This window comes from Halichoerus grypus, chromosome 9 (genome assembly GCF_964656455.1).
Source record: "Halichoerus grypus chromosome 9, mHalGry1.hap1.1, whole genome shotgun sequence".
Lineage (NCBI taxonomy): Eukaryota > Metazoa > Chordata > Mammalia > Carnivora > Phocidae > Halichoerus > Halichoerus grypus.
The window spans coordinates 112,189,930-112,213,342 of NC_135720.1; the positions used below are offsets into that span (position 1 = coordinate 112,189,930).

The 23,413-nt window shown below is 50.8% G+C and overlaps 2 protein-coding genes across 5 annotated transcripts in view; one reads left to right on the top strand and one right to left on the bottom strand.

Moving 5' to 3' along the window:
* The first annotated feature begins 1,199 nt into the window (after positions 1–1,199).
* BNIP5 (BCL2 interacting protein 5) lies at positions 1,200–17,140 on the top strand. Its single transcript, XM_078054359.1, has 11 exons — positions 1,200–3,023; positions 4,020–4,238; positions 5,804–5,868; positions 6,140–6,380; positions 7,414–7,545; positions 8,407–8,468; positions 8,771–9,011; positions 9,879–10,010; positions 10,912–10,976; positions 12,436–12,699; positions 14,484–17,140. Exons 1-11 carry the CDS (start codon positions 2,366–2,368, stop codon positions 14,517–14,519), a joined length of 2,115 nt encoding a protein of 704 aa, XP_077910485.1. The 5' UTR covers positions 1,200–2,365; the 3' UTR covers positions 14,520–17,140.
* Positions 17,141–18,828: 1,688 nt separating this feature from the next.
* The window catches only part of PNPLA1 (patatin like domain 1, omega-hydroxyceramide transacylase), a 46,833-nt gene continuing 42,248 nt past the window's right edge, over positions 18,829–23,413 (bottom strand). Inside the window, exons 9-10 of one of the 4 annotated variants that reach the window (XM_036097053.2) lie at positions 21,224–21,345; positions 18,829–20,483 (exon numbers count right to left, since the gene is read on the bottom strand). In XM_036097053.2, coding sequence (XP_035952946.1) covers positions 20,119–20,483; positions 21,224–21,345 — 487 coding nt within the window. In that variant the 3' untranslated portion in view covers positions 18,829–20,118. The remainder of the gene's footprint in view (positions 20,484–21,223; positions 21,346–23,413) is intronic. The other 3 variants (XM_078055406.1, XM_036097068.2, XM_036097086.2) reach the window with 3 other exon arrangements.

Sequence of the window (23,413 nt, forward strand, 5' to 3'; positions counted from 1 at the left end):
TAATTTCCATATAAGGTACAGGCAGAGTGCTAAAGCTTTTGTGTAACTCAGATGTTCCTTTTAAGGAACATTAGACAACAAATAAAGCCTTCCAAATGGCCTGCTTCCTCCCCAGCCCCTTTTCTCATTTCCTCCAAGATTGTCCACGTGTGGATGCCCAGCCATGCTGCTGGTACCTGGGGCCCCTGGCCACCCTTCCCAGTCCCTCCCCCCCAGACCCGTGCTTGAAGGAGGGAAGACATCCTGAATGTTATAGTCACCTTCAAATCTCTCTGTATTTCCCCATGCCTGTCCTCTCTCTCTTTATGTATTTCCTTCATATTCACATGGATCCCCGCACATCTGGAATTGCAATTATAGATTGTTATTTGCCCCTCTAAGCTGGACATGTGATAGAGCACATTTTAAAGTAATGAATTAGGGGCACCTGAGTGGCTCGGTCAGTTAAGCATCTGCCTTCGTTCGGCTCAGGTCGTGATCCCAGGGTCCTGGGATCGAGCCCCGCATCAGGCTCCCTGCTCAGCGGGGAGTCTGCTTCTCCCTCTCCCTCTGCCTGCCTCTCTCTCTCTCTTTATCTTATTAAAAGATAAATAAAATCTTAAAAAAATAAAGTAATGAATTAGTTGGTAAACGCGGGACATATGATGTAAATACGTAATTCATGAATATGTAATACACTAAATAATACTTAGTAAATGCATAATAAGGCTATAATTACAAAGTAGAATAGGCAGTCCCTGTATCTAAACTCCATAGGAATCTCTGGGGGCTCAGATTTGGGATTCAAGACCATATTTTATTTTTCTTTTAACTTCCACCAAAGGGCAAAGGGTTTCTGAACAACTTTGGAAGAATTGGAAGCCACAGGAGTTTCGGATTAAAGACACACAAATTAGGTGCGTTGCTCACAGCCTGGCCTGCTTAAAATGCTGCCAGGAGGAGATGATTCCTTCCGTCATCTTTTCCATGGGCAGCTGCTTCCTTCTGGATGGATCAAGGAAGGGCCCCCACTGTTCTAAGATGGGACCGGTCCAGATATGTTTACTTTATGTTAACTACGCACCCAAAGATACCTTACGTATTGTATAGTTTACTAAATGTTTGTGTTGGACATTTATTCATTTATTGAATGAGGGCTTATTGAGTGCTAGGTGCTCAGGATACAAGACCTCGCAAAACAGAGGGAAGGAAGAGAGACTCAGACTATAACAATGACCCACACAGAGGTGTGATACCACGTAACATGATGTAGTAAAGGGGGAGAGGATGTGCTCATGGTGGGGGGGAGGTGCACAGGGAGGGCCTCTCTGGGAAGGTGACATTAGAGCACAGCCATGAAGGAAGTGAGGGAACAGACCATAAGAATGTTCTAGAAAGAGGGAACAGCCCGTGTGAAGGCCCTGAGGCAGCGAGCAGGGCTGTGTGAGTGGAGTGAGTGATGAGAGGTGGTGAGAGGGGTTATGGGACCAGGTTGTACAGGGCCTTGCTGGCTACTGTAACGACTTTGACTTTGACTCTGAGTGCAAGGGGAGCTGTTGGAGGCAAGAGAGTGACGTGATCTAACTTAGGGCGAGTCCCCGTGGCTGCCGAGGGGAGAAGCTAGGAGGAGGACAAGAGCAGAGCAGGGGGACCAGATGGGAGGCGATTGCAGTAGCCCAGATGAGCAGAACTGGGGCCTAGACCAACCCAGAGGGTGGTGGAGGAGGTGGGGAGACGGGTTGGGGTCTGGACGTGCTTTATGGAACCAACAGTCTTTGCTGATGGCTCAGATGTGGGGAGTAAGAGAAAGCAAGGAACCAGGGACAGCTTCAACTCCTTGGCCCAAGCGAATGGACGAGCAGTGTTGCCATTTACTGAGCTGTCTTGTGCAATAGTCTTACAGGCGGGTCGCAGGCGTATTTCAGACGAGGACAGTGGTGCCCGAGGGGCAGGACTTGGCCCCTGGTTCCAGCTCTATTAGTTTCCTATCGCTGCTCTAACAAAATCCACAAACTCAGAGGTTTGGGAGCAACATGAATTAATCACCCTGCAGTTCTGGGGGTCAGAAGTCAGTCAGTCTCAATGGACTAAAATCTAGGTGTTGGCAAGGCTGTGCTCCTTCTGGAGACCCTGGGGGAGTTGCCGACCAGCTGTGACATCTGGGGCATGACCTCCATGGTTTAGTTTTCTCCTCTGGAAAACGGGGACGAGGATAGCCCTCCCTCCTGGGGCTGTTGAGGAATTGAAACGAGACGACAGCTTTGAGGGTTGATTGTCACTCACACGAATGGGCAGGGTGGCTCGGAGGGCGGGTCAGCGCCGGTAGCCCACTGAGGCGTCCTGGTAGGTCTCCTGTAAGGGAACTGTTTGCTTTGTTCATAGTGCCATGGAGCATCCGCGGGAACCGAAGAAGCCTCTGTCGGGGAGAAGAGCCAGGTCTCTGGACAGGTCACATGGCCCCAAGAAGGACTCAGAGTCATGGCACTGCCAATGCCTTTCCCTGCCCATTCTCACCACCCCCTACCGGCGGGTGCTGCACCGGACGGCCAGCGATGGGACCAGATGTCCCCAGAGCCCAGCTCAGTCTGTGGAGGCTCAGGGCACCACGGCCATAGCCCTCAGCCTGGAGGAGACCAGGGAGTTTCTCCCCAGTGACCAGAGGCCTCCGCAGGACACTAAGAAGGACAAGGCCCAGAGGCGGGGCCAGCAGGGGTGGCTGAAGACCTTTATGAACTTCTTTCTGAGGACAGGCCCTGAGGAGCCCAAAGAAAAGGGCAGCCGGAAGGCAAAGGGGAAGGAGGGCCTCCCCAAGCCCGCAGAATCCCCTGGGGCACCGGGGGACACAGCTCCTAAGAAGAAAGCCCACGACAAGAAGGCCAGCCGCAAGAAACATGGTCACAAGAAACATGTTGCTGAGGAAACCAAGGGGGCCCAAGATCAGGAGGCCGAAGGCCAAGAGACAGGGCTGCCCAAGATGGCGGTTGCCCCACGCTCCGAGGAGGCTGACCCGGGCCCAGCACCCAGGGGTGAGCAGACCGTGCCCGGTAACCCCCCTGCCCCACCCCCAAGGGCTAGGGTACTCTAAGCCGGCTCCTCAAACCTCTCAGCAGAGGGGACGTGGAAGGCGGGGCAACCATCAGGGCTCCACTGTGCAATTTCTTTGAGGCAGAGCGGCACCGCGGCTGAGAGCCTGCGGTCAAACCCCATTTCCACCCCCCCTTAGCTGTGTGACCCGAGGCTGGCGACTTTCCTCTCTGAGCCTCAATTTTTTTTTCCATCCATAAAATGGGGGTAACAACAGTTGCTACCTCCTGGAATAGCCGTGGCCTGGAGCTGGCACAGGGAAAGTGCTCCGTATATGGTAGCTGGAGTTAGGTACTCTCGTTGAAGGAGCACAGCCCCTGGGGGAATGGGAAGGCGAGGAGGGAGGTGAGGAGGGAGGTGAGGAGGGAAGCCCAGCCCCTCGACATTAATCCAGAGGCGAGGACTGTGGGCGGGGGCCCGTGCTGGTTCTCGGCTCAGCTGTATCGGGAATAAACTTACAAGTTGCTGCCCCTCTCCAGGACCTCTGGTTCTTCATTTGTAAAATAAGGAAGCTGGTCCCCGAGGTGCCTTTCTTTTCTGACTCTTAGATCCCGGAGGTGAGCGCCCTTGTAGGCACCTGGAGGGAGACAGAGCTTTGCCCTGTAGCACTCAAAACTCACCATGGGTTTGTTTTTTTTTTAAGATTTTATTTACTTATTTATTTAGAGAGCCCACATGAGGGGGTGGGAATAGTGAGAGAGAGAATCTCAAGCAGACTCCCCACTGAGCGCGGAGGCCGACAGGGAGCTCCATCCCTGGACCCAGAGATCATGACCTGAGCTGAAATCAAGAGTCGGACGCTCATCCGACTGCACCACCCAGGCGCCCTCAAACTCACCATGTTTTTAATGAGGATAAGGATGCCTGGGTTGAAGCAGCCTGTTTTCGAATGGAAACCTTGGCAAGTTGCCGCTTTTTGGTTAAGCCTAGAGCTACAGGGCCCATCCTGCTGTGAGTTCTGGGTTGTTTTACTGTGCTCATGGACGAAGTCAGAAGAATGTCATGGACACCCCCTCACCCCACCCCACATACACTTACTTTCATCTTCCTTCCAGGTGGGGAAGGTTCGGATCTCCACCAGTCCTTGTTCATTGAGGACCAGGGTCCTGGAGCGTCGGAGATTTCTTCTCAAGGCACAGGTCACTTGCTGGAAGAGAAGCTCAAAACCCTTGACAGTGAGTCAGAATCTACTTAGCAGCCTCTTTCCCTGCAGCTGGATGACTGCTTAGACCTTGGATGGTCCCTCTCAAAAATGCCTGTACTAATCTTGCTCCTTCTGGTGCTTCTGGTCACATTTACTTATTTTAGAGTTTCACAGAAGGGAGTCTCAGGAATTAGAAAAGCCACAGGCAAATGCTCCTGCCTTATGTGCTAATGAGCGTGGGACTTTTTTTTTTAGTCTTTTTAAATTTATAGAAGGAAGATGGAATAGAGGAATATAGAATTTATATATGTTTTTAAATATATGAAAGAGTGGAAGAGTTCTTTGTACACTCATATACTCCCAATTGTTGATGGAGGCCAATATTTGCCTCATATGTGTATGTGTGTGTATGTGTGTATGTGTGTGTGTGTGTGTGTGTGTGTGTGTATAATTTTGTTGCTGAGCCATTTTCAGTAAAATGGTCCTTCATCCTGAAATACTAAAGCACACATCTCCCAGAAACGAGTACAGTCTCCCGTACAACCGCAATACTGTCATTGTCCCGAATAAAATCTATGTGATGCTCTATTAATCTAATTCCCTATAAAGAATGGGCATATTTTAAAAGATAATAAAACATCTATGCATCTGTTGAAGAATAACTAAAAGGCATTTAGTTGGCTAGTCTGCAGGCTGTGTATTTTACGTGCTAATTGTTTTTTCACACCAGAGGAAATCAGCTGGTAGACTGAGTCAAGGAAAAAAGGCCAAACAGGATTTATAAATGAAAGAGGAGTGAGGGAGGGAAATGGGGGGTGACAAAATCTGCAGGCAGCCCGGGACCAGGGAGTCTTGTTTGCACCTTCTTTCGTATAAACCGGTCAGTTGGCGGTTAGCAGAGGCTACTCTGGGCGCATTGTCTTTGGATCAGTCGATGGGGTATCAGAGAAAACCATTTATGTTGTTTGTGGTTTCTCCGTAAAGACTTGGTGGAGGCATCGACATGGCAGGCCATCTGTGTCATGCCTGCTGGGGTCCCTCCGTCTTCCGCCTTAGTTAGGCTGGGTCTCCACCATTTTCCCCACTGGAATTTTGCAGGTGGGAAGATCAGCATTAGGCTCCCACAGTATTTCCAAGCACAGTTCCTTGGTGGCCTGATAGCCATCTGAGGGAAGCAGGACTGGGATTATGAGTCACCCTTCAAAGGGAAAGAGATGAAGGCCCAGAGAAGTTAAGAGATGTACTCAAGGTCACACAGCTTGCTGAACCCAAAGCAGATATTTACAAATCTGTAAAGGTCAAAGGAAATAGTGGGGTACAGGTTGAACTCTTGAAGGACTGACCTGAGATGGCCTGCATAAAAGTTCATGCTTTGGCCAACTCCCCTTTTCCTTTGGATCTCCCGAGTCTCTCTCAGAAGGACTAGCTCCTGGAACATGGTGCTTTTCCCCACTTCTGTGGCCTGAGGAGCTGTTTTAAGAGCACGCTCACTTAATACAGAAGGACTAAGTTGATCTCAGAAGTCCAAGACAGTCATTAGAAAGAGGGCTCTGTATATGGAGAAAGACTAACTGGGTGCATTTCACTTTCTTCCAGAGGAGACCATCATCAGCATGATAGTGGAATTTCTCCAAAGAGTGGGAGACCAGTGGGAGGAGGAGGTAAGGAGCAATTGGTCTGTGTTGACCCCCAGAGGCTTGCTGTTTCCTTTCCATCCCCCTCGTCCCCCCTCGTCCCCCTCCTCCTCCTCCCCTTCCATGCTCAAACCCCATCTGCCCTTCCAGGCTTCCGTGTTCCCTGGCTCTGGGCTCTGTCACCTCCCTCACCTAGGGCCACCTTGAAGCACTTGGTTGCTCTTCAGTTGCTTCTCGGGGAGCTTTTCCCTCTCCTCAAGGTCAGGGCCTGACTCAATTTCTCTCATCTCTCCCACAGCATCTTCAAGCTCCTCGGCCAGAGGTGGTTCCACAGAACCCAGTGCCAGCCGTCAGGAAGAAATCCCAAGAGAAGAAGTCTAGCCTCAAGAGAGCCTTTTCTCATAAGAAACACAGCTCCGAGGAGCCTAAGAGAGTGGGGCCTGCAGATGTTTCCAGCCCGGAGTCCTGGCCACTCAGGAGGCCCAACTTTCTGCCCCTGTGTGGGGGGGGCCATCAGCCCTCCGCCTCCAGCAGCCCTGGTGAGCAGGCTCAGAGTTACCATAGCAACACTGCAGCTGCCTCCAGCCCTGGAACCTTCTCCAGGGTTGGAATTGGCCATTTTAAGGGCTGCCATCCCAGTTCTGACTTTCGCTCTGCCCTGAGCAGTGTGGGGAGGGCAGTGGGGAGGAGAAAGGGATGCCAGCAGGTCACCTCCACAAATGAAACCTCACTGTCTAGGCAGGCAATCGGGTAAGCCCGCAGTGGAAACTGTGTTGAGGAATCCCCTAGCCATCCTCATCTCTCCACAGCTCCAGCCTCTCTACCCTGGCAGGGGGTAGCATGTGTAGGAAGGAGATACAACCTGGGAGGCAGGACACCTGGGCTCTGAGCTGGACTTTCTACATCATTCCCCATCTCTCACCTGTAAAATAAGACACTTCCGTACTGTGTATCTATACTCGATCAGCTTTTGTGGCCATATTGTTATCCCCATTTTACAGATGAGGGAACTGAGGTTTAGGGAGGTAAAACAATGTGTTCAAGGTCACATGGCCCCCAGTGATGGAACCAGAGCTAGAGAGAAAGGATCACCCTGGGTGGAAGGGAGGAACGGCCTAGCCCAGCCACTTGGTCTGGCCAGGGGAATTTACATTTTAAAAAGAAGGGGCAATGCTTCACACCAAATATAGAGCCACAGTGGTGGAATTTCAGGCCACAAGGGGAGATATCCTCATGCAGGGAGATTCTGGCCCTGCTGCTTTAATTCATGCTATGGAATCAGGCCTTTACTCTCCAGGCCGAGATGCTGAAGGAGGATGGGGTTACGAGGGGAGGGAGGAGAGGAGGGCAAAGCCCAGGAAACCTGTTGTAAGGAAGTGCAAAGGGATAAGGGAGCTAGGTCTGGGCCAGTACATCAGAGCCTTGACCCTGACCCACCGCTCACCTCTGCCCCAGCAAGACCTTTGCACACTCTAGCCATGGAGTGAACCTTGGAACCTCTGTTAACTTCTGTGCATTAGTTAACACCCTCACCCAAATGAAACACACCCACCATTTCTTCTCACTTCTCAGGTTCGGAGGAACCCCATGTCCAAGAGGCCCTGTCTGCAGACAGCGGGGCTCCAAGTTCCTTCGAGCTTGCCGCACAAGCAGGAAGCCAGGGACCCGAAGAGGACTTGCAGATGAACAGAGCCTTGGAATTCCGTTAGTACCCCCTCGTTTTCTTAGAGGCCCCTTGGAAATCATCTGGCCTGACCCCTCCCCGTGCAGAGAGGCAGTGACCTGGCCTTGACTTCCTCTGAGCTCAGCAGGCGGGGTCCAGAGCACTCAGCACAGTGAATAAGCTATTTAGAGCTACTAAATGTTAGCTGCCCTTTATTGTTATTATTGTGGTGGTTCCGGAGTCCAGCTTGAGAACAAGGCCTCAGGAGAAGTCCAGAGGGTGGGCGGGAGGGTAGGGGCCCTAAGGGTGAAGTTCAGCAGACGGTGGTTCCCGGCACTGTTACTATTATTCCCTTACCATTGGCAGAGGCGAGGCGGGAACCATAGAATCACTGTCAGTTCTGCGTGTCTGGAGATCCTTCCAGATCCAGATCTGGATCCACTTCGCCCACATCCCCCATCCTGCCTTGTTGGCTTCTCACAGAAAGTGTGCCTCGAAGGGGAATTGAGAAGGGCCACTGTTGTAAGTGGAAGACGAGGAAGGTGCTGGGCCAGGGGACTTGTGGGGACCAGGTCCTTCCGGAAGGCCTCGAGACCCCTTCTCCTGGAGGCAGGCGCCTACGTTATTTTCCTCACACTTAACGTGGCCCATGTGGGCGCTGCCTGACCAATGAAGAGGTGGCTATATTCCCAGGGAAGCAGCTCTGCCCTCAGGCCACTTCTGAGCAATGCCCCTCGTCCCCATGGCCAGGCCTGGGACGACCGACAAGGGCAAGCTGGTCAGCAGCCCGGAGACCTGGCAGATTCACCCAGGGAGCCGCTTGGGCCTTAGGAAGTGAGGACTGACTGTAGAAAAGCTTTTCTCCACACTCAAGTGCAAGCCACCCTTTTGTTCTCTTTCAGAAGAATTCATCCAGAAGATCATTGCCCTACTCCAGGATGCAGAGGAGCAGTGGGGAGAGAAGGTGAGGCCGACATTCCCCACATAGATCCTGACCCTCGCTATGGACACCCCCACCCCTGCCTGGCCTAAGAACTTCCCTGCCCCTCCCCCAATGCTCCATCTTTCCAGAGCCAGGCTCCAGGTCCTTCCCGAAGCCTCCCTAACCCCGTGGCTGCAGGCCACGCTTGTTCTGGCCAGGCCGTGCCCTCTGGTCCACAGCGGGGTCTCTGTTTGTTTCAGGGGGTGCTGGTCTCTTTCCCCAGCTTGCTTGCAATGTCCTCACAGTTGGGGGCCCTGACTCAGTTTCTCTCCTCTCCCCCACAGCAGCTTCAAGTCCAGGAACCGGAGGTGGCTGTAGAAAACCTGTCCCCATCCTGCAGAAGGAAATCCCATGAGAAAAAGTCCAGCTTCAGAAAAGCCTATTCTCATAAGAAACGCGGCTCCAAGGAACCGAAGAAAGCGGGGGCTGCAGGTGCCGCCAGCCCGGAGTCTCGGCCGCACAAGAGGCCCAGCTTCCTGCCCCTGTGCATGGGGGGCCATCAGCCCTCCACCTCCAGCAGCCTCGGTGAGCAGGCCCAGCGTTGCCATGGTCACAGAGGCTGCCTCTGGCCCCAGGCTTCCCCCAGGGTAGGCTTGGCCAGCTGTGTGGCCTCAGCCTCAGGCTTGACTTTGGCTCTCTGCTCTGAGAGGGGTGGGGAGGTGTGGGAGGGCTGTGGAGAGCGGTGGGTGCCGGGCGCCAGCTGGACCCACCACCCACAACGCAAGCCCTCCCCCCCCATACATAAACGCACAAACACTTTAAAAATGCAGTTTGAGAGCCGTGCATGGGTTTATCAGCGAAGGGCATCAGACTCACCCGAAAGCTAATAGAAAAGCACAGAGACCCGGGTTGGATGAAGTAGGATATGGCCTGGGCCTCTGCTTTTTCACTACTCTGCCGTGTGAGGTGCACCGTGATTCCCTTGACATTGACGGAGTGCCTCCTACGTGCCCCCCTCACACGTGTTATCTCATTCAGCCCCCTTGCAACCTGTGAAGTCGGTCTTGTTATTCCCATTTGGCAGATGGAGAAAGTGAGGTTCACACAGGCGAAGTGACTCAGCAAAGCCTCACAGAGCAAAGGGGAAGTGGGCTCATCAGGTGGGATCTGTTGGTGGGCCTGCTCTCTTTCCTCCCAGACTGTGAGGAGGCAGAGGGGGTTGCTGGCGGAAGGGAAGAATGAGGTTTCTGGAGGGGCTAAAGAAGGCACTGTGAGCTCCTTTGAGGCGGGCCCTGGAGGTCGGGGGGCTCGCTGAGGAGCCTGGGAAACCAGGACCCCTCTGGCGCCAGCGCCTTTGGACAGCTTCTTGTCAGAACCTGGACCCCCCGTAATGTGCCTGTGGATTTGAGACAGGAGCAAAACACACTCACACCACCTCCTTTCTGCCCTCAGATCTGGACGATGCTGAGTTCCAGGAGTCCTCGCCTGCAGAAGGGACACCTGTTGGATCCTCAGAAGCGCCCCCCAAGACCAGGGGCCACAAGCCAGAGGAGGGTCTGCAGCCGGATGAAGTGTTCGAATCTAGTCAGTACCGCCCTGCCCTCTCCTGGGCTGCCCTCTCCTGGGGCGGCTGCCGTGGGGCTTCTATTTGCGTGGATCTCGTAGGGTGAATTCGAGTAGGATCTGGGAAGGCTGGTGATCAATACCCCAGGAGACTCTAGCAGGGCGGGGAGGAGGCAGGGTTGGCCTTTCAACTGGGGCTCCTGGGGCAGAGTTGCAGGTGGAGAGTTCTCTTCCGCTAGAGAACACCTGTCTATTCCGTGGGATGTCACTTCACCCCACCTCACCGCATTGGTTTGCTTGAATGTTTCATATAAAACTCCCCGCTTGCCCTGGGTCTCATAACCAGTGGTGTTCTGGCAAAGAGGCTGAGGGTGGGCCTGGTGGGGGAGCCCTGATACGTAGCATTTGCAGATTTCTATGGTGTAAGTGTTCCCACCATGGCTGATTTCAAGCTGCCAACAGTTTATAAAAAAAGGACCACAAACACCCAGAATATTTGCAATTAGGTCTTGGTATGAGCAGCCATGTGTATGTGGCCGCTTACAGCCCTGGCTGTGCATTCTTTTTACATCTGGGGCTGTGGTCTTTCCTCTCCCTGCTTTCTGATTAGCTGCTCCTGGTCCCAACTTCCATGCCTGGCCATGCTACTCTGTAACCTGGATAGGGGACATTGGGAGGTCTCAGTTTCCCCATCTGTTAAATGGAGCTGAGGTGAGGCTTGACTGGCCAACATCCTTTCAATTATATAAAGCAAACTCAAAATAAAGCTTTCATGCTTCAGCCCTAGTTTCGGGGAATCTTTCTTCGCCCTTCAGAGCTAATCCATGTACTGTGTTGTAGAGACAACGTATCGTCTGTAATGGGAGGATGTGTTGTTATAGAACTTGTCAACAGTCCCTGAATCTTTCTTTATTTTCCTTAGAGGAGCTGATCATTCAGGGGCTGGTGGATCTTCTCCAAGAAGTGGATGACCAGTTGGGGGAGCAGGTAAGGACTGCTCAGTCCCCCCAAGGCTGGCCCTGGGGGCCTCATCACCTCACAACTGAGGCCTGGGTTCAATCCCCATCTCTGCATCCAGGTGACCTTGGGCACATCGTCCCTTAACCTCTCTGAGCCTCGGTTTTCTCTTTTGCAAAATGGGGGTATATATCTACTTGACAAAGCTTAATGTACATATAGAAAATGCCAGTCACATAGGAGATGAGATAAATGTTCGCTTAAAATAGTATCATGCCCATGCAGCTCACCCTGCCGGCCAGGACTTCCCCCAATCCAAATCCCCCTTGAAGTTCAGCTCATGTCTGACCTCCCTGGAAGCCTCCTACCCCAAGTCCGGTCCACCAGTACCCCCTGATCTTGTCCTGTGCTAGCTTCTTTTTCACTCTGTCTTGGCACACATTTCAGCATCAATATGGTCTCCAATTCTCTCAAGCTTTTAGATTTTCCCCTCCTGCTAGAGAGCCTATAACAGAAAGTTGCCTCTTTGAAAACCTCACAGTCTACTTGGAGAGACAAACACAGATCACATATGAGGTGTCAGATATGAGCACAGGTCATAGATGGGTCATGAGCATAGCGGGCACTGTGAGTGCCTCGCTTTACCACCACGGTGCTCACTGGCCCAGCTCCCCACTGCCAGCACCCGCATTCTTTTGCCTGAGGACTGGCCTCTGGAACTATTTTACCACCCACATGGTAGGCCAGAATGATCACCCCCCACCTCCTGAGGAGCAGCCCTCGACCCATGGCTCCTGGGACCTGGTGTATACATACCTCAGCTCCCTTGCCCCTTGCAGGGATAACTCTGGAGAGTGTGCTCTACACCGGCTCCTGGAGTGGCCAGTGAGGACCAGGCTCAGTAGCTAGTGTGTGTGGACTGCCTTCCCATCCTTGTCCCAGAGCTCCATTCCCCCATCGGTGTTTCGTAGCATCTCTTACCACCTAAACTACCTGCACCTGAGCCCTAGTCTCTGGGGGAACGCAACCTAGGACATTTAGGTATGAAGAAGAGGTGACTTAGAGTGGGAACTAAAATTCATCCAACATCTACTCCGCACGGAATATTTTACATAAAGGATCTCACTTAATCCCCTCCCCGCAACAACTCTGCATGTGGGTGCGGGGCATTATTACTGCCATTTTACCCATGACTAAACTGAGGCTCGGAGAAGTCACATGGCTAGTAAATGCTATTTGAGCATCCCTTGGACAAAGACCTGCTTTCCGTCCACCACCCCCCACGTTGTTCTGCTGCTTGGAGTTGAACCTCGCAGAACAGATTCTGGGAGGCTGGAAGGAGTGGAGGCATTTAACAAGGGAGCTCATCCCAGGGACAAGGAGGCGCCCAGCCTGGGTGCATGGAGCTGGACAGGGGGCGGGGGGTCAGCTGGTGGGAGGGGGCTACCTGCCACCATCACTGATGGTCTGCCTCTGTCTCTACTTCCAGATCAGGCGACACCCCAGCTTTAAGAGGTTTTTACACAAGCTCTCCGACTCTTCCCTCAGGAAGTTGGCAGCCACCCTGCAGAGCCGGAAGGCCCACCCTGCAGAGCCAGACAGGGACCTCACCAAGGGACCCTACCACTTTGCCTTTGGCTCGTCTAACAAATTTGCCGGCAACAATAGCCACGCCGTCCTCAGCCTCATGGGCCTGTGCTCTGGCCATAGCCAGCACAGCTATACCCACTTCCTGTGCCGGGTGGCCCAGCAGGTGAGAACACGTGACAAGAGGCTCAAGATCCCAGCAGGATTGCCCTTACTGGCCTCTCCCCTCCCCTGCTGAGTTCTTGGCTTTTGGGGGGCTAGCTCACATGCCATCTCCTTGCTGAGGCCCCATGAGATGATTCTACACCCACGTGACCATTCTCTTTTCCAAAGCCCTCACTGGCTTTACTTGATCCTTAGCATCTGCTTTATTTGGCTCTGGTCCCTGATTGTATGTGCATTTCCATACTTTATGATTTCGGTATGGAATACTGGACGGGGTGCTACCCTAGCTTGCCCTCTTGTTGTTTCATGGGTTGTGCTGGTTGGCTTCCCAAATTCAAGACCATCATAAAATTTAAACGACGAAGCAAAGTAAGATTACATGTCAAGTGAGGGATGGTTGAGGTAGATGAGGATCCATGGGCCATTGGTTCTGGAAGGCTTCCAAGGGGGGTGGTCCTTCACTGACCTTGTCTTGGTTGATTGATTAAGAATAGCTTCTCCTTGCCATCGATCTCACTCTTCTGATCGGTTTCATGCTTTTCCTAATAACTGCCCCTGCCCCATCTGAGATGGTCCCTTTAGAAATAATACTTCTCACTGATTTTTTTAAAGTCTGAGTTTTCATGTTGTCTGGTGGACTCTGATAAGCAGTGTTCCCCGCCTTTTTCAAAATCACTTAAGGTAACTTGCCTACAGACATTTTGACCCAGATCTTTACTGCAGAAGCTACCGAATGAAGACGTGACATTAAAGGAAGGAAACAGTGTTGGGGCACCTGGGTGGCTCAGTCGGTTAAGTGTCTGCCTTTGGCTCAGGTCATGATCTCAGGATCCTGGGATCGAGCCCTGCATCAGGCTCTGCTCCGTGGGGAGTCTGCCTATCCCTCTGTTACTCCCCCTGCTCATGCCCTCTCTCTCTCAAATAAATAAATTTTAAAAATCTTTAAAAAAAAGGGGAGGAAGCATTCTGTTTGTTGGCATTGGACAAATAGAACTTCTATATCCAGATGGTCTCTAGGCCTTTATTACAATGATGTCACCATCATGCAAACACCCTGCCTCTCCTGGAATTACCTTTCAAAGTCATGTGATGCATCTTTCAAGAAAGCTGGTCTGATTTCATAATATTCCTATCTTGTCATTCAAATGGTCTGCTCTATGTTGGCTTGTTTTCCTGGTGGGAACTCCTTATGACCTTCGACCTCTCTTTCCTCAGCCTCATTATCTTTGCCCAGATATGGGGATATTATGGATAATTTGCCCTCTAGGATGGGTTAGGTAATAGCTTATGGAGTGATCTGAATTCTTTGTGAAAGATATTAATAGAAACAACAGCTCTGACATCCTCAGTAGCCCTAGCTTCATCTTCTGGTTTTACTAACCATTCATTCATTCACTCCCTCACTCATTTGACCAATAGGTGTTGAGAACCTCCACTGGGCCCTGCTGTGCAAGGTGCTGTGAGGGCCTGTGGATGGTTCTGCTATAGGAAAAGACAGAATGTTTCCTGATGACGAAATTAAGTACCAGTAAAATGCCAAATTAGTGGTAACTGAGGCCAGTGAAGCCATTGGTCCTGGAAGCCTTCCAGGGGGTGGCAGGCATAGATTTTGACCTTTGAGGATGGAGAAGCTATAGATGGGGAGAAAGGACCGGGAGAGCACTGCAGATAGGAGGTAGTGCGTGAGTCCAGACCCAGAGGGGACAGCTAGTGTGCTGTGTTGATATGTTAATTAGAAGTCTGTTGGGGCTATGGCTAAAACCTATGTTCTTTTTCTCCTTCCAGAACATCACAAGTCTTGAAATCCAAAGTCCAGATTAAAAGCTATGCTTTAAACTCAAGCTCCCTTGAACTATTCAAACAATTGGTGGCTTTAGGCAGGACCCTCTGAGGATGCTTCATGACACCCTCCCCAGATATGAACGAAGACGAGGATGGATGGCCATCTGCATACGTATGCCATCGTGGGCTTCTTGAGACTGGGATACACGAATCCCTCTTCCACTTAGCTGGACGCAGAGGCCATGCTGGGGGAAGGAGAGCACTGCACCGGGAGTTAGGAGACCAGAGCTCCACCTGCTGAGCTGCCCCAAACTTGCTGCAAGACCCCGGACTTGTTTGTCTTCCACTCCAGACCTTGGATTCTGGGCAAGTCTATGTACACGACCCATCAGATCCCTTCTGACTCCATCATGCTGAAGTCTCTTTAAACGGGGGGAGGTTGGTGCTTCCACTCAGTGGCTAAATACACCCCACTGAGCTGGAGGCAGTCCTTAAGTCCTCATTGAAGGAATGAATGACCAGACGAATGAGTGGGAGAGCTCCTGAGATCCAGGTGATTCTGCCAGGCATTCCTTGGGAGGCCTTGGTCTTCCACTAGAATTGTGCAACCCGTAGTTCTTTCTCTAAATTGGGGGCCAGGGAGGAAATGGGGAGCTACCTTGACAGGCACTGGTCCTGAGCATTGAACCAGGGGTCAGGGCCTTCACATTCTGGGGTTAACCCTAGTACCAACTTATGTACCCTTATTTTTTACTATCATGTATTTTCCTGATCTGTAGGGGCTAAAACTATGCCTACTATCATGTGGAAAGCTGGCTGGCATTTTCTAGATGACAATTTCAAATGAGTCTTAGTTTGTTTTTGTTTTTTAGGATTTTATTTATTTATTTGTCAGAGAGAGGGAGGGCACAAGCAGGGGGAGTGACAAGCAGAGGAAGAAGCAGGCTCCCCGCTGAGCAAGGAACACAATGTGGGACTCGATCCCAGGACCCCAGGATCATGATCTGAGCCGAAGGCAGACACCTAACCAACTGAGCCATCCAGGCGTTCCAAGTCTAGTTTATTAAAATAAATTTTTGTTAATCTCTCAGCAAAATACCCATATGTATTTAACCAGATGTGCATCCATGTGCAACAAGTAATTTATTCGTTGGCCAACAGTGCTTAATGTCCATATGGATTTACAGACACCTCTCAGGAAATCTGCAGGCCTCAGACAGAGAAGATCTATGGATTGGGTATCACTGGTCTCTCAGAATCCTTCCAACCCTGTGTCCTATAATTCCATGTCCAGAGAAGTGAAGCTGATGACTTGCACCTCTCCCATCTCATGGGGGTTTGCCAAGAGTCGGTGAGAAAATGAATGTGAAGAGTGCCACGTCCATGTATGTTGCTATTCTTATTATAGCTACAATCTGGGTAGTTTTCAGGAAATAGGGAAGGGCTTTAAGCTGGATTGCCACGGATGGTTGTATGGGTGTGCACTGCTCAAGAATATCATACCCCAGGAAGTGCTATTCACTTCCTAGACATTGTAGATTTGTAGATTTATGATAGCAGTTTTCTACCTGATGGCAGTAAAGAGTCCTGAGAAAGGGGCTCCTTTTTGTTTTTGTACAAAGGTGAGGTGTGGGCTGTTAGAGGCTCTGCCTTCTACAAAACTGAGTAGTTTGAACAGCTTGGCTCAGATGGGCAGTTTGCCACACGTCCATTATCTACATGCATGCCCAACAGGGCTATAAACACAGCCATTGGACATTGCATGGAACACATGGCCAAAGGGGAGAGAGTGGTAAAATCTAGACTCACTCTTATTACCCTTGCTGGACACTGTATTGCTGTGTTGAACATGGTGATCACTGGGGGGTAGGACTGGAGAGGGGGTGAAACCAAGGGCAGAGAGGCCTTGGGCACTTAGCTGGGACTGGCCTCAAACCTGAGGCAAAGTTTTAGGAAGTTCGACAAAGCATATTCTATAAGTCATTTAGTTTTATTGCTGATTCTAAGAAGTGAGGCAGAAGTGATCTATTTATGGATTTATTTTAGTGTTCAGGAACACAGCCCCCAAATGCGAAGGATCAGAATCAGTTTTGAAACGAGGGTCAGGAACCTTCTTTACATAGTTTCTTGGTTGGGATGATGTTCTTTAAGTTGTATGTGTATTTGGTATGAGTCCCTGATGCTGGCATCTGAGTCTCATTTTTGTACTGTTATTTATGCAAATAAAGAAATTGACTTGCACCAAGGTCTCATCTGGATGATTCACAACGGTGGCAAGATGGGAGGCCACCTGCCACATCTGGGCCAGTCTGGCACCTTCGAGGCTGTGAGGGCCAGCCTCCCTGTCCCCGCCTGGGGGCCCTCTCTGGTTGCTTCCCAGGTGTCCCCCTCTTGGGATGTCAACTTATTGAGACAGTAATGGAGTGCCCTGAGCATCAGGAGACCTGGGTTTTAGTCCAGCTCCCCGCAGGCTGAGGCCCTCAGGGACATGATACTTGCCTCTGGACCTGACATTCTCCCACTCTGTGACTGTTAAGATGACAATGGTATGTCCAGGAACATCTGGGTCAGTCTTGAGTCTACGTCATCTGTTTTATTAAGTCGCTAATTTTGGTGCCCAAACTGTCACTCAGAACCAGGGTAAAAATGGACAGAATACAGTGTCTGGGTTTTGGTCTAGAGAATGCGGTCTCTGCTGAAAGCCATTGAAGACCTCCTCTCTTGACTCTCAGGTAACACGTGAGTCCTTCCAGCGGCTCCCTGGGGAAGGCGGCCCTCTGGTGTACACAGTACACAGGTTGTCTTCTTTCCAAGCCACCTCTCCGCTCCCAAACCTTGGAGGCTCACTGTAATGCTCTGAGGGGGGCAGGAGAGGGCAGCACCTCACTTCATAGACGTGGAGGCTGGGGCTCAGAATGAGCAGATGCCTTGTTCAAGGTCACGAGGCCACCTACAGACAGAACCAGGCCAGGATCCAGCTCCCAGAACCCCCGTTTTAGTGCCTTCCCGAACTGTCTAATCCATTAGTTCATTCACTCAACCAATATTTACTGAGCATTTACTACGTGTCAGGTCTGATGTAGCTCAGTGCAATACACACATGCAAAAGGCACAATCCCTGCCCTCGGGGTGCTCATGGACCTCACTCGTTATGGGGATTTTGTGCCAGTAGGAATATAGGGTGGCGGAGACACCACTGTGCGAGGGCGGGCGGGGCTCCCTCAACTCACACCATGGAGGCTCTCAAGAGCAGTGAGGTGCATGGGAGACCCCGCTGCTTTGAAAGGCTTTGAAAAGGTGGCTAAGTGCCATCAGGACATAATTAACTTAATTTCTGACCCTGAGAAGTCAGGAGGCTAAGCGAGTAAGTCAGAGATAAATGGGTCAGCCAAGACCGGGTTGAGTTTGGGATGTGCACTGAGTTACAGGGAGGGCTGTGCTGTAGAGGTCGTTCGGACATGCTTGTTTGGAAGACCAGACAGTGTTCTGCCCCTGGCCTCCGCACCAGTGAGACCTCTGATTTCAGAGTACAGTGACTGGCACATCAAAAACAACAACAACAACAACAACAATCCACTAGTATTGGCTTTAGAAAAAAAAAGGCATTATAAGGAGAAAGGAACTAATTAGAGTTGCCAAATTTAGCAAATAAAAATATGGGTGGCCTAGTTAAATGTGAATTTCAGACAGACAACAAATTATAGCAATACTGGGGTCTTCCTCCTACTAAATATTCACTGTTTATCTGAAATTCAAATTTAACACAATGTCCTGTATTTTATCTAGCAACCCCGGAACTAATGCAAGAAGAGTTCTCTTATTTACTTTGTAATGGGAAAAAGGGAAATACGCAAAATGCAGGAGAAGATACAAGGGGATTTATCCGTACCTGTAACTGTAACATTAACATAAAGGCATCTGAGCTCTAAATACAGGCTTTAATTTAGAACAACAATGATTGTTATGTTCAATACCCCTTTGCACACCGGGTAATAAGCATTCCAGAGCTGTGCAAGACTGAAACCCTCCCCCTCCTCCCGTTCGCATGTCTCAAGACCTCGGGGGCCGCACCTGCCAGCAAACCGCAAGACCACTCCTGGGGGGAAACGCCAGGAGACCGCAGCCAGGTGGGCCACTCCAGGTGGGACCTGTCTTTCCCCACCCACGTGGCCCCCAGGATGCTTCCCTTGACTGGTCTGAGCCACAGATTCAGAGTATCAGAGGAGGCAGAGGGTGAGGGAACACCCGAGGTTTGAGTCTTTTCAGCCTCTCAAAGGTACAGTTAGTTAGTGATGTAGGAAATGTTGGGGTTCGGAGCTGATGGCCAAGAAAGAATTCTTGAGGCGTCTTTGGTGCCAAATGGTGGTTTTATTAAGGCACGGGGACAGGACCCATGGGCAGAAGGAGCTGCACTGGGGTTGTGAGGGGTGACTGATTATATACTTTCAAGTTGGGAGGGGGTTGGGGACAGCGCAGGCCTCCGAAGTATTTTGGAAACAAGGTTTCCAGGATCCTGAGGGGGCTAGAAGGGGCTAGCTATTGTTAGGAAAAGGTCATTTATTACTGTTTAGTAAAAACTTGGTCATGAGCCCCTTCAGATGTAGATCAGTGGGCCATATGCTTGGAGGATGATTGCCAACATGTATCTTGGGGGGTAGAGGTCAAGGAAGTTTCCGTAGGCATTCTTAGATGTTAAAGTAGACTCACAGGATCCTGGGGGGTTGGGGTAAGAAGATGGCCTTTTGCCCTTAGCAAAGTGTCAACACTGAGGCAGCTGAGCTCCCAGAGGAAGGTCACTCTGCCTGTTACAGGGACTTGTCAATGGGCTGTGGACAGTAAGGAAATTTCATTTTTTCTTTTGTCTTTGTTTTCCATATCAGTTAGGTTCTTCCTGGCAGAACCTTCTTAAGGGTGCCTGTGTGGACTCCTGCTCCGTGACATGGTCCCCTTAAATGTAGGCTCCAGCAGGCCCCCTTGCTACAGCCTCCCGCCCTCCGTGGCTAACATTTGCATGCATCCCCCAGAGGCCCCAACCAAGCTCAGGGCTGTCTTGCACCCAGTCCTCTGGGTTTTGCATTCCAGGGTTTGCTAAGCAAATACATCTGAGGCCTGTGGGCAGCCCGGGTTTCCTTACTGGGCCTGGATGGGGCTGGAAGTTATCTGCACTCCAGCAAGCAGTGGGGCTCATTTTTTTTCTGGATGGGTTGAAAAAATTGAAGCTGAAGGTGTCTTTCTCATGGAACATTTTCACTGAGGTGTGAACAGCAGATGGAGTCTGCCCTCATGCTGCCCTCCTGCTGGGGGATGGGGAGGGAAGGGACATTTGGCCTCCCGTTTCCTCTACAACCACACCGGGACTCAGGGGAGGCCAGGGCGGCCTGCTCAACATGGCTGCACCACACAAGCCCTGGGGAGCTTTTAGAGACCTCATGCCTGATCGGTTCCGCAAGTGATTCTGGTGAGCAGCCGAGACAGAGTCCAGTGTTTGCAAATCAAGCCTTTGGTCCACCGTGAGAATTAAAAACAAAACAAAACAAAAGAACTTGGTCTCTTGACACCACATCAGAGAGGAAAGTGCATCAACCCCCAAGAGTTTAGCCTGAAGACTAGATCCTGGGGGGCCAAGGATGGATGCAGTCTATCTCGAAGAAGCAAACTCAGGCTGAGGCTGGGAGGAAGGCCCAGAGCCCAGCCAGCCGGGAGCAGGATGTGCTGTGGGCTTTTCAGAGCCCATCTGTGTTGGTGTCCATCTGTTTGTCCAGAGCAGGGTAGGGGAAGGGCTGGAGGAGCGCAGAGAAGCTGAGAGGATGTTTAGACAAGGAGGTGCTTGCCCAGGAGAAGCAGGACCCTCCACACCAACAGGCTTGGTAGTGGGTGACACTTGGTCCCCCAAAGGCCTAGGGTGAGGGGGATGCGTCTGAGAGCCTTGGGGAGAAGGCTCTACCTTGAGGTCATCATGTTCTCTCCCATTCCAGCTCAAGTTCTCTCCTTGTTCACAGCTTCCTAGAAGAAGGATAGAGATTCATCATTTCTAAGTCCCTCATCGAGGACTTTCCTCCCCTTATTTCCACTGAGAACATCCCTCACAGCTTCCTATGTGTCGGGCAGCCCCAAGCAAGTAGCCAGGCCCCATTCTAGCCAGTCTGATGCGTGGAAATTGGAAATCTCAATTTGTATAAAAAAATCAGTTAACAAATCCCACTTTATTATATAAGGTATTTTTTTTTTTTTGCAAATGGAGAATCCCATTTGCAGAGCAGGAGTTGATAAAAGAGTGTTTGAAATATTATTCGATTTACAAAAGTCTGATTAATATTTGTTTTTTCAGGAAGGGGAAAGAAGTAGAGTGACCTCCAGAGCGCTGAGTGCAGTTGTGTAGACTGCAGACTGCACAAGGAGACCCTGCCAGTACACAGGGGAGGCATCTCATGGACGTATTTATGCCGCATGTTATTTTTACAGTTTTCTGTGTTATTTGTACAGTTTGGTAGCTTTGTATGACATTCATACAGATTTCTAGCAGGTGGCGGTCAACTGTTTTAACAAAATCAGTATATTATCACAATCTTCCGGCAGCTGGCAATCAAGTTCTCCAGGAAAGGGTACAGTTTTCTTAGTGCACAAGGCAATATATGGGCTAGTGCTGGCTTTGACTATGACCAGGAAGAGGTGGGTGGGGTCAGAAAGGAAACTGGGGGACGGAGCTCAGAGGTCACCGCAACATCTGGGAACAGAGCAGGCACCTGGGCAGTTCCACACCTCAGGGTCACTGTATTCCTGGATCCGGCTGGGGTGAGGCCTGTAGGTGACCCAAACTGTCTTGGAAGTGGAGAGCAGAGAGAAGTCGAGTGGGCAGGGAGCAGACCTGGACATGAGACGCCGAGAAATCACACGTGAGGAGAAATGAGACAAAAAGGGGGAAATGGGAAGCCCCGAGTTTCAAGGACTCTTCCACCTGCTGTGTGACCCTGGTCAGTCATTGGCCCCCTCGAGGGAATTGCAGGAAGACTCTTGCAGAGCCCACCTCAGAGAAATGCTGGCATGAGGACCTGTCCATTCTTGGATGGTTTTCAACTCTGACTGTGTCATTCTGTTTAATCCCTGTAATGACTCCCCAGCACCACAGGTGAAGTCCAGGTGCACTTTGTTAGCATGGCCCCCAAGCCAGCCTGCCCTATCCCTGCCACGTCTGCCTGTGCACCTCCAAAGTGCACCCCCAGGCCTCTCCCTGCCCAACAGACAAAGTAGACTAGACCCTGTGACATCCGATTCACTCCAGGGCTCCTTCGACCCTGGGAGGCTAGATCACTTGGTGCTCGACACCAAGACATTGGTGACAGACAACTTGGATTCAGATCCTGGCTCTACCATCTACCTACTGTGTGACTTTGGGCATGTTGCTTACCCTCTCTGTGCCATAATGCCTGGACCATAATAACTACTTGGTAAGTTTTAGCTATTATCATTACATTCCTATTTGCATAGGGGGACATTCCATAGTAACTCAAAGGGGGGCTCTCCAGCCATAGAAATGGCAGAAATCAGAAGAGTCTGACAGACTTGGTAGCCGTTGAGAGGATTTGAGTAGCAATTAGCAAGAGGGACCTCCTCCTTTTCCTTTGGGGGCCTCTGGCAGTCCCTGAATTTCTCAATCTGTCTTGCCACTTTGAGGCCCGTTACACAACCCGAACCAGATGGCCACTGAAGGCTTACGGGAGGAGAGCTGAGGCTAGCAGAGGAAAGCCAGGCTGACACATGTATCTAGCCATGCTCCAGAGACAGAGCATATTTGGCACATCTGCTGGTCCTGGAATGAAAGGGACAGGGAGCAGACTCGACCCCAACCTGTAGCCTAAGCAGAGCTATCCCAGACAGCTCACAGAACTCTGAAAGAGTAAAAGAAGCATCTGTTTTGGAATCCACTGAGATGGGGTGGGGGTGGGGGTTGTTATGTAGCATTATCAAACTGCAATTACTGACTAATACAACCAGCATCAGAGTATTAATTTGAACATCTGATTTAAAAAACACAGAGGGAGGGGCACCTGGGTGGCTCAGTCAGTTAAGCGTCCGACTCTTGATTTTGGCTCAGGTCATGATCTCAGGGTCGTGAGATGGAGCCCTGCATTGAGCCCAGCATCAGGCTCTGTGCTCAGCACGGAGACTACTTGAGATTCTCTCCTTCTTTCTCTGCCCCTCCCCACCCCGGTACTCTCTCTCTCTCTCAAATAAATAAATAAATAAATAAATAAAAATTTTTAAGAAACATGTTGAGAGAGAGAGAGATTAATGTATGGAACATCTACCCTGTAGCTTTTATTCTAGCTTCTCCCCTCTTTATTCGGAAGAATATCAGCTGAGGGCCAGAAGTTGCACAGGACTAGCCCATGGATGTGACAGGGTCTCTTGTGATTGTACTCTGTTAGGAAATGAGCAGATTTCCTCTCTTTCTGGATCACTCCTCCTCTCTGCCTAACCTTTTTGAGCTTCTCTTTTCTACCCTCTACCCTGGTCTTTGAAGCTCAGAGCAGTGAATTTGTATGGAATTGCCTAAGAACGTCAACTGGTAAACTGCTTCCAGGCAGTTTCATAGTCTGTTCTATAAAGGAACGCCGCAGACGGCATGTGTGACCTACTGACAACAGTGTTTCCCACAGCTGTGAATGTTGTTTTGTTTGTTTTTATCACAGTCTGCTTCTTTATAAAGTACCTTGATTCCTAGAAGTTTATCGACCAAGGGAGCTCTGGCTGAATTGCATAGGTCCCACTGCCCCAATGTATAGGAGGAGGCCTGGCCCTGGAATGAAGGGACTCAAGTCTGGGCCTGGCTTCTAGATGGCACTCCCAGCCCCAAGGAAGCTTCCCCAACCCCACAGCAGACCTGCCTATGTTCTCCTGACCAAACTTGACCTTGAGCTCCTAGAGACAGAGAT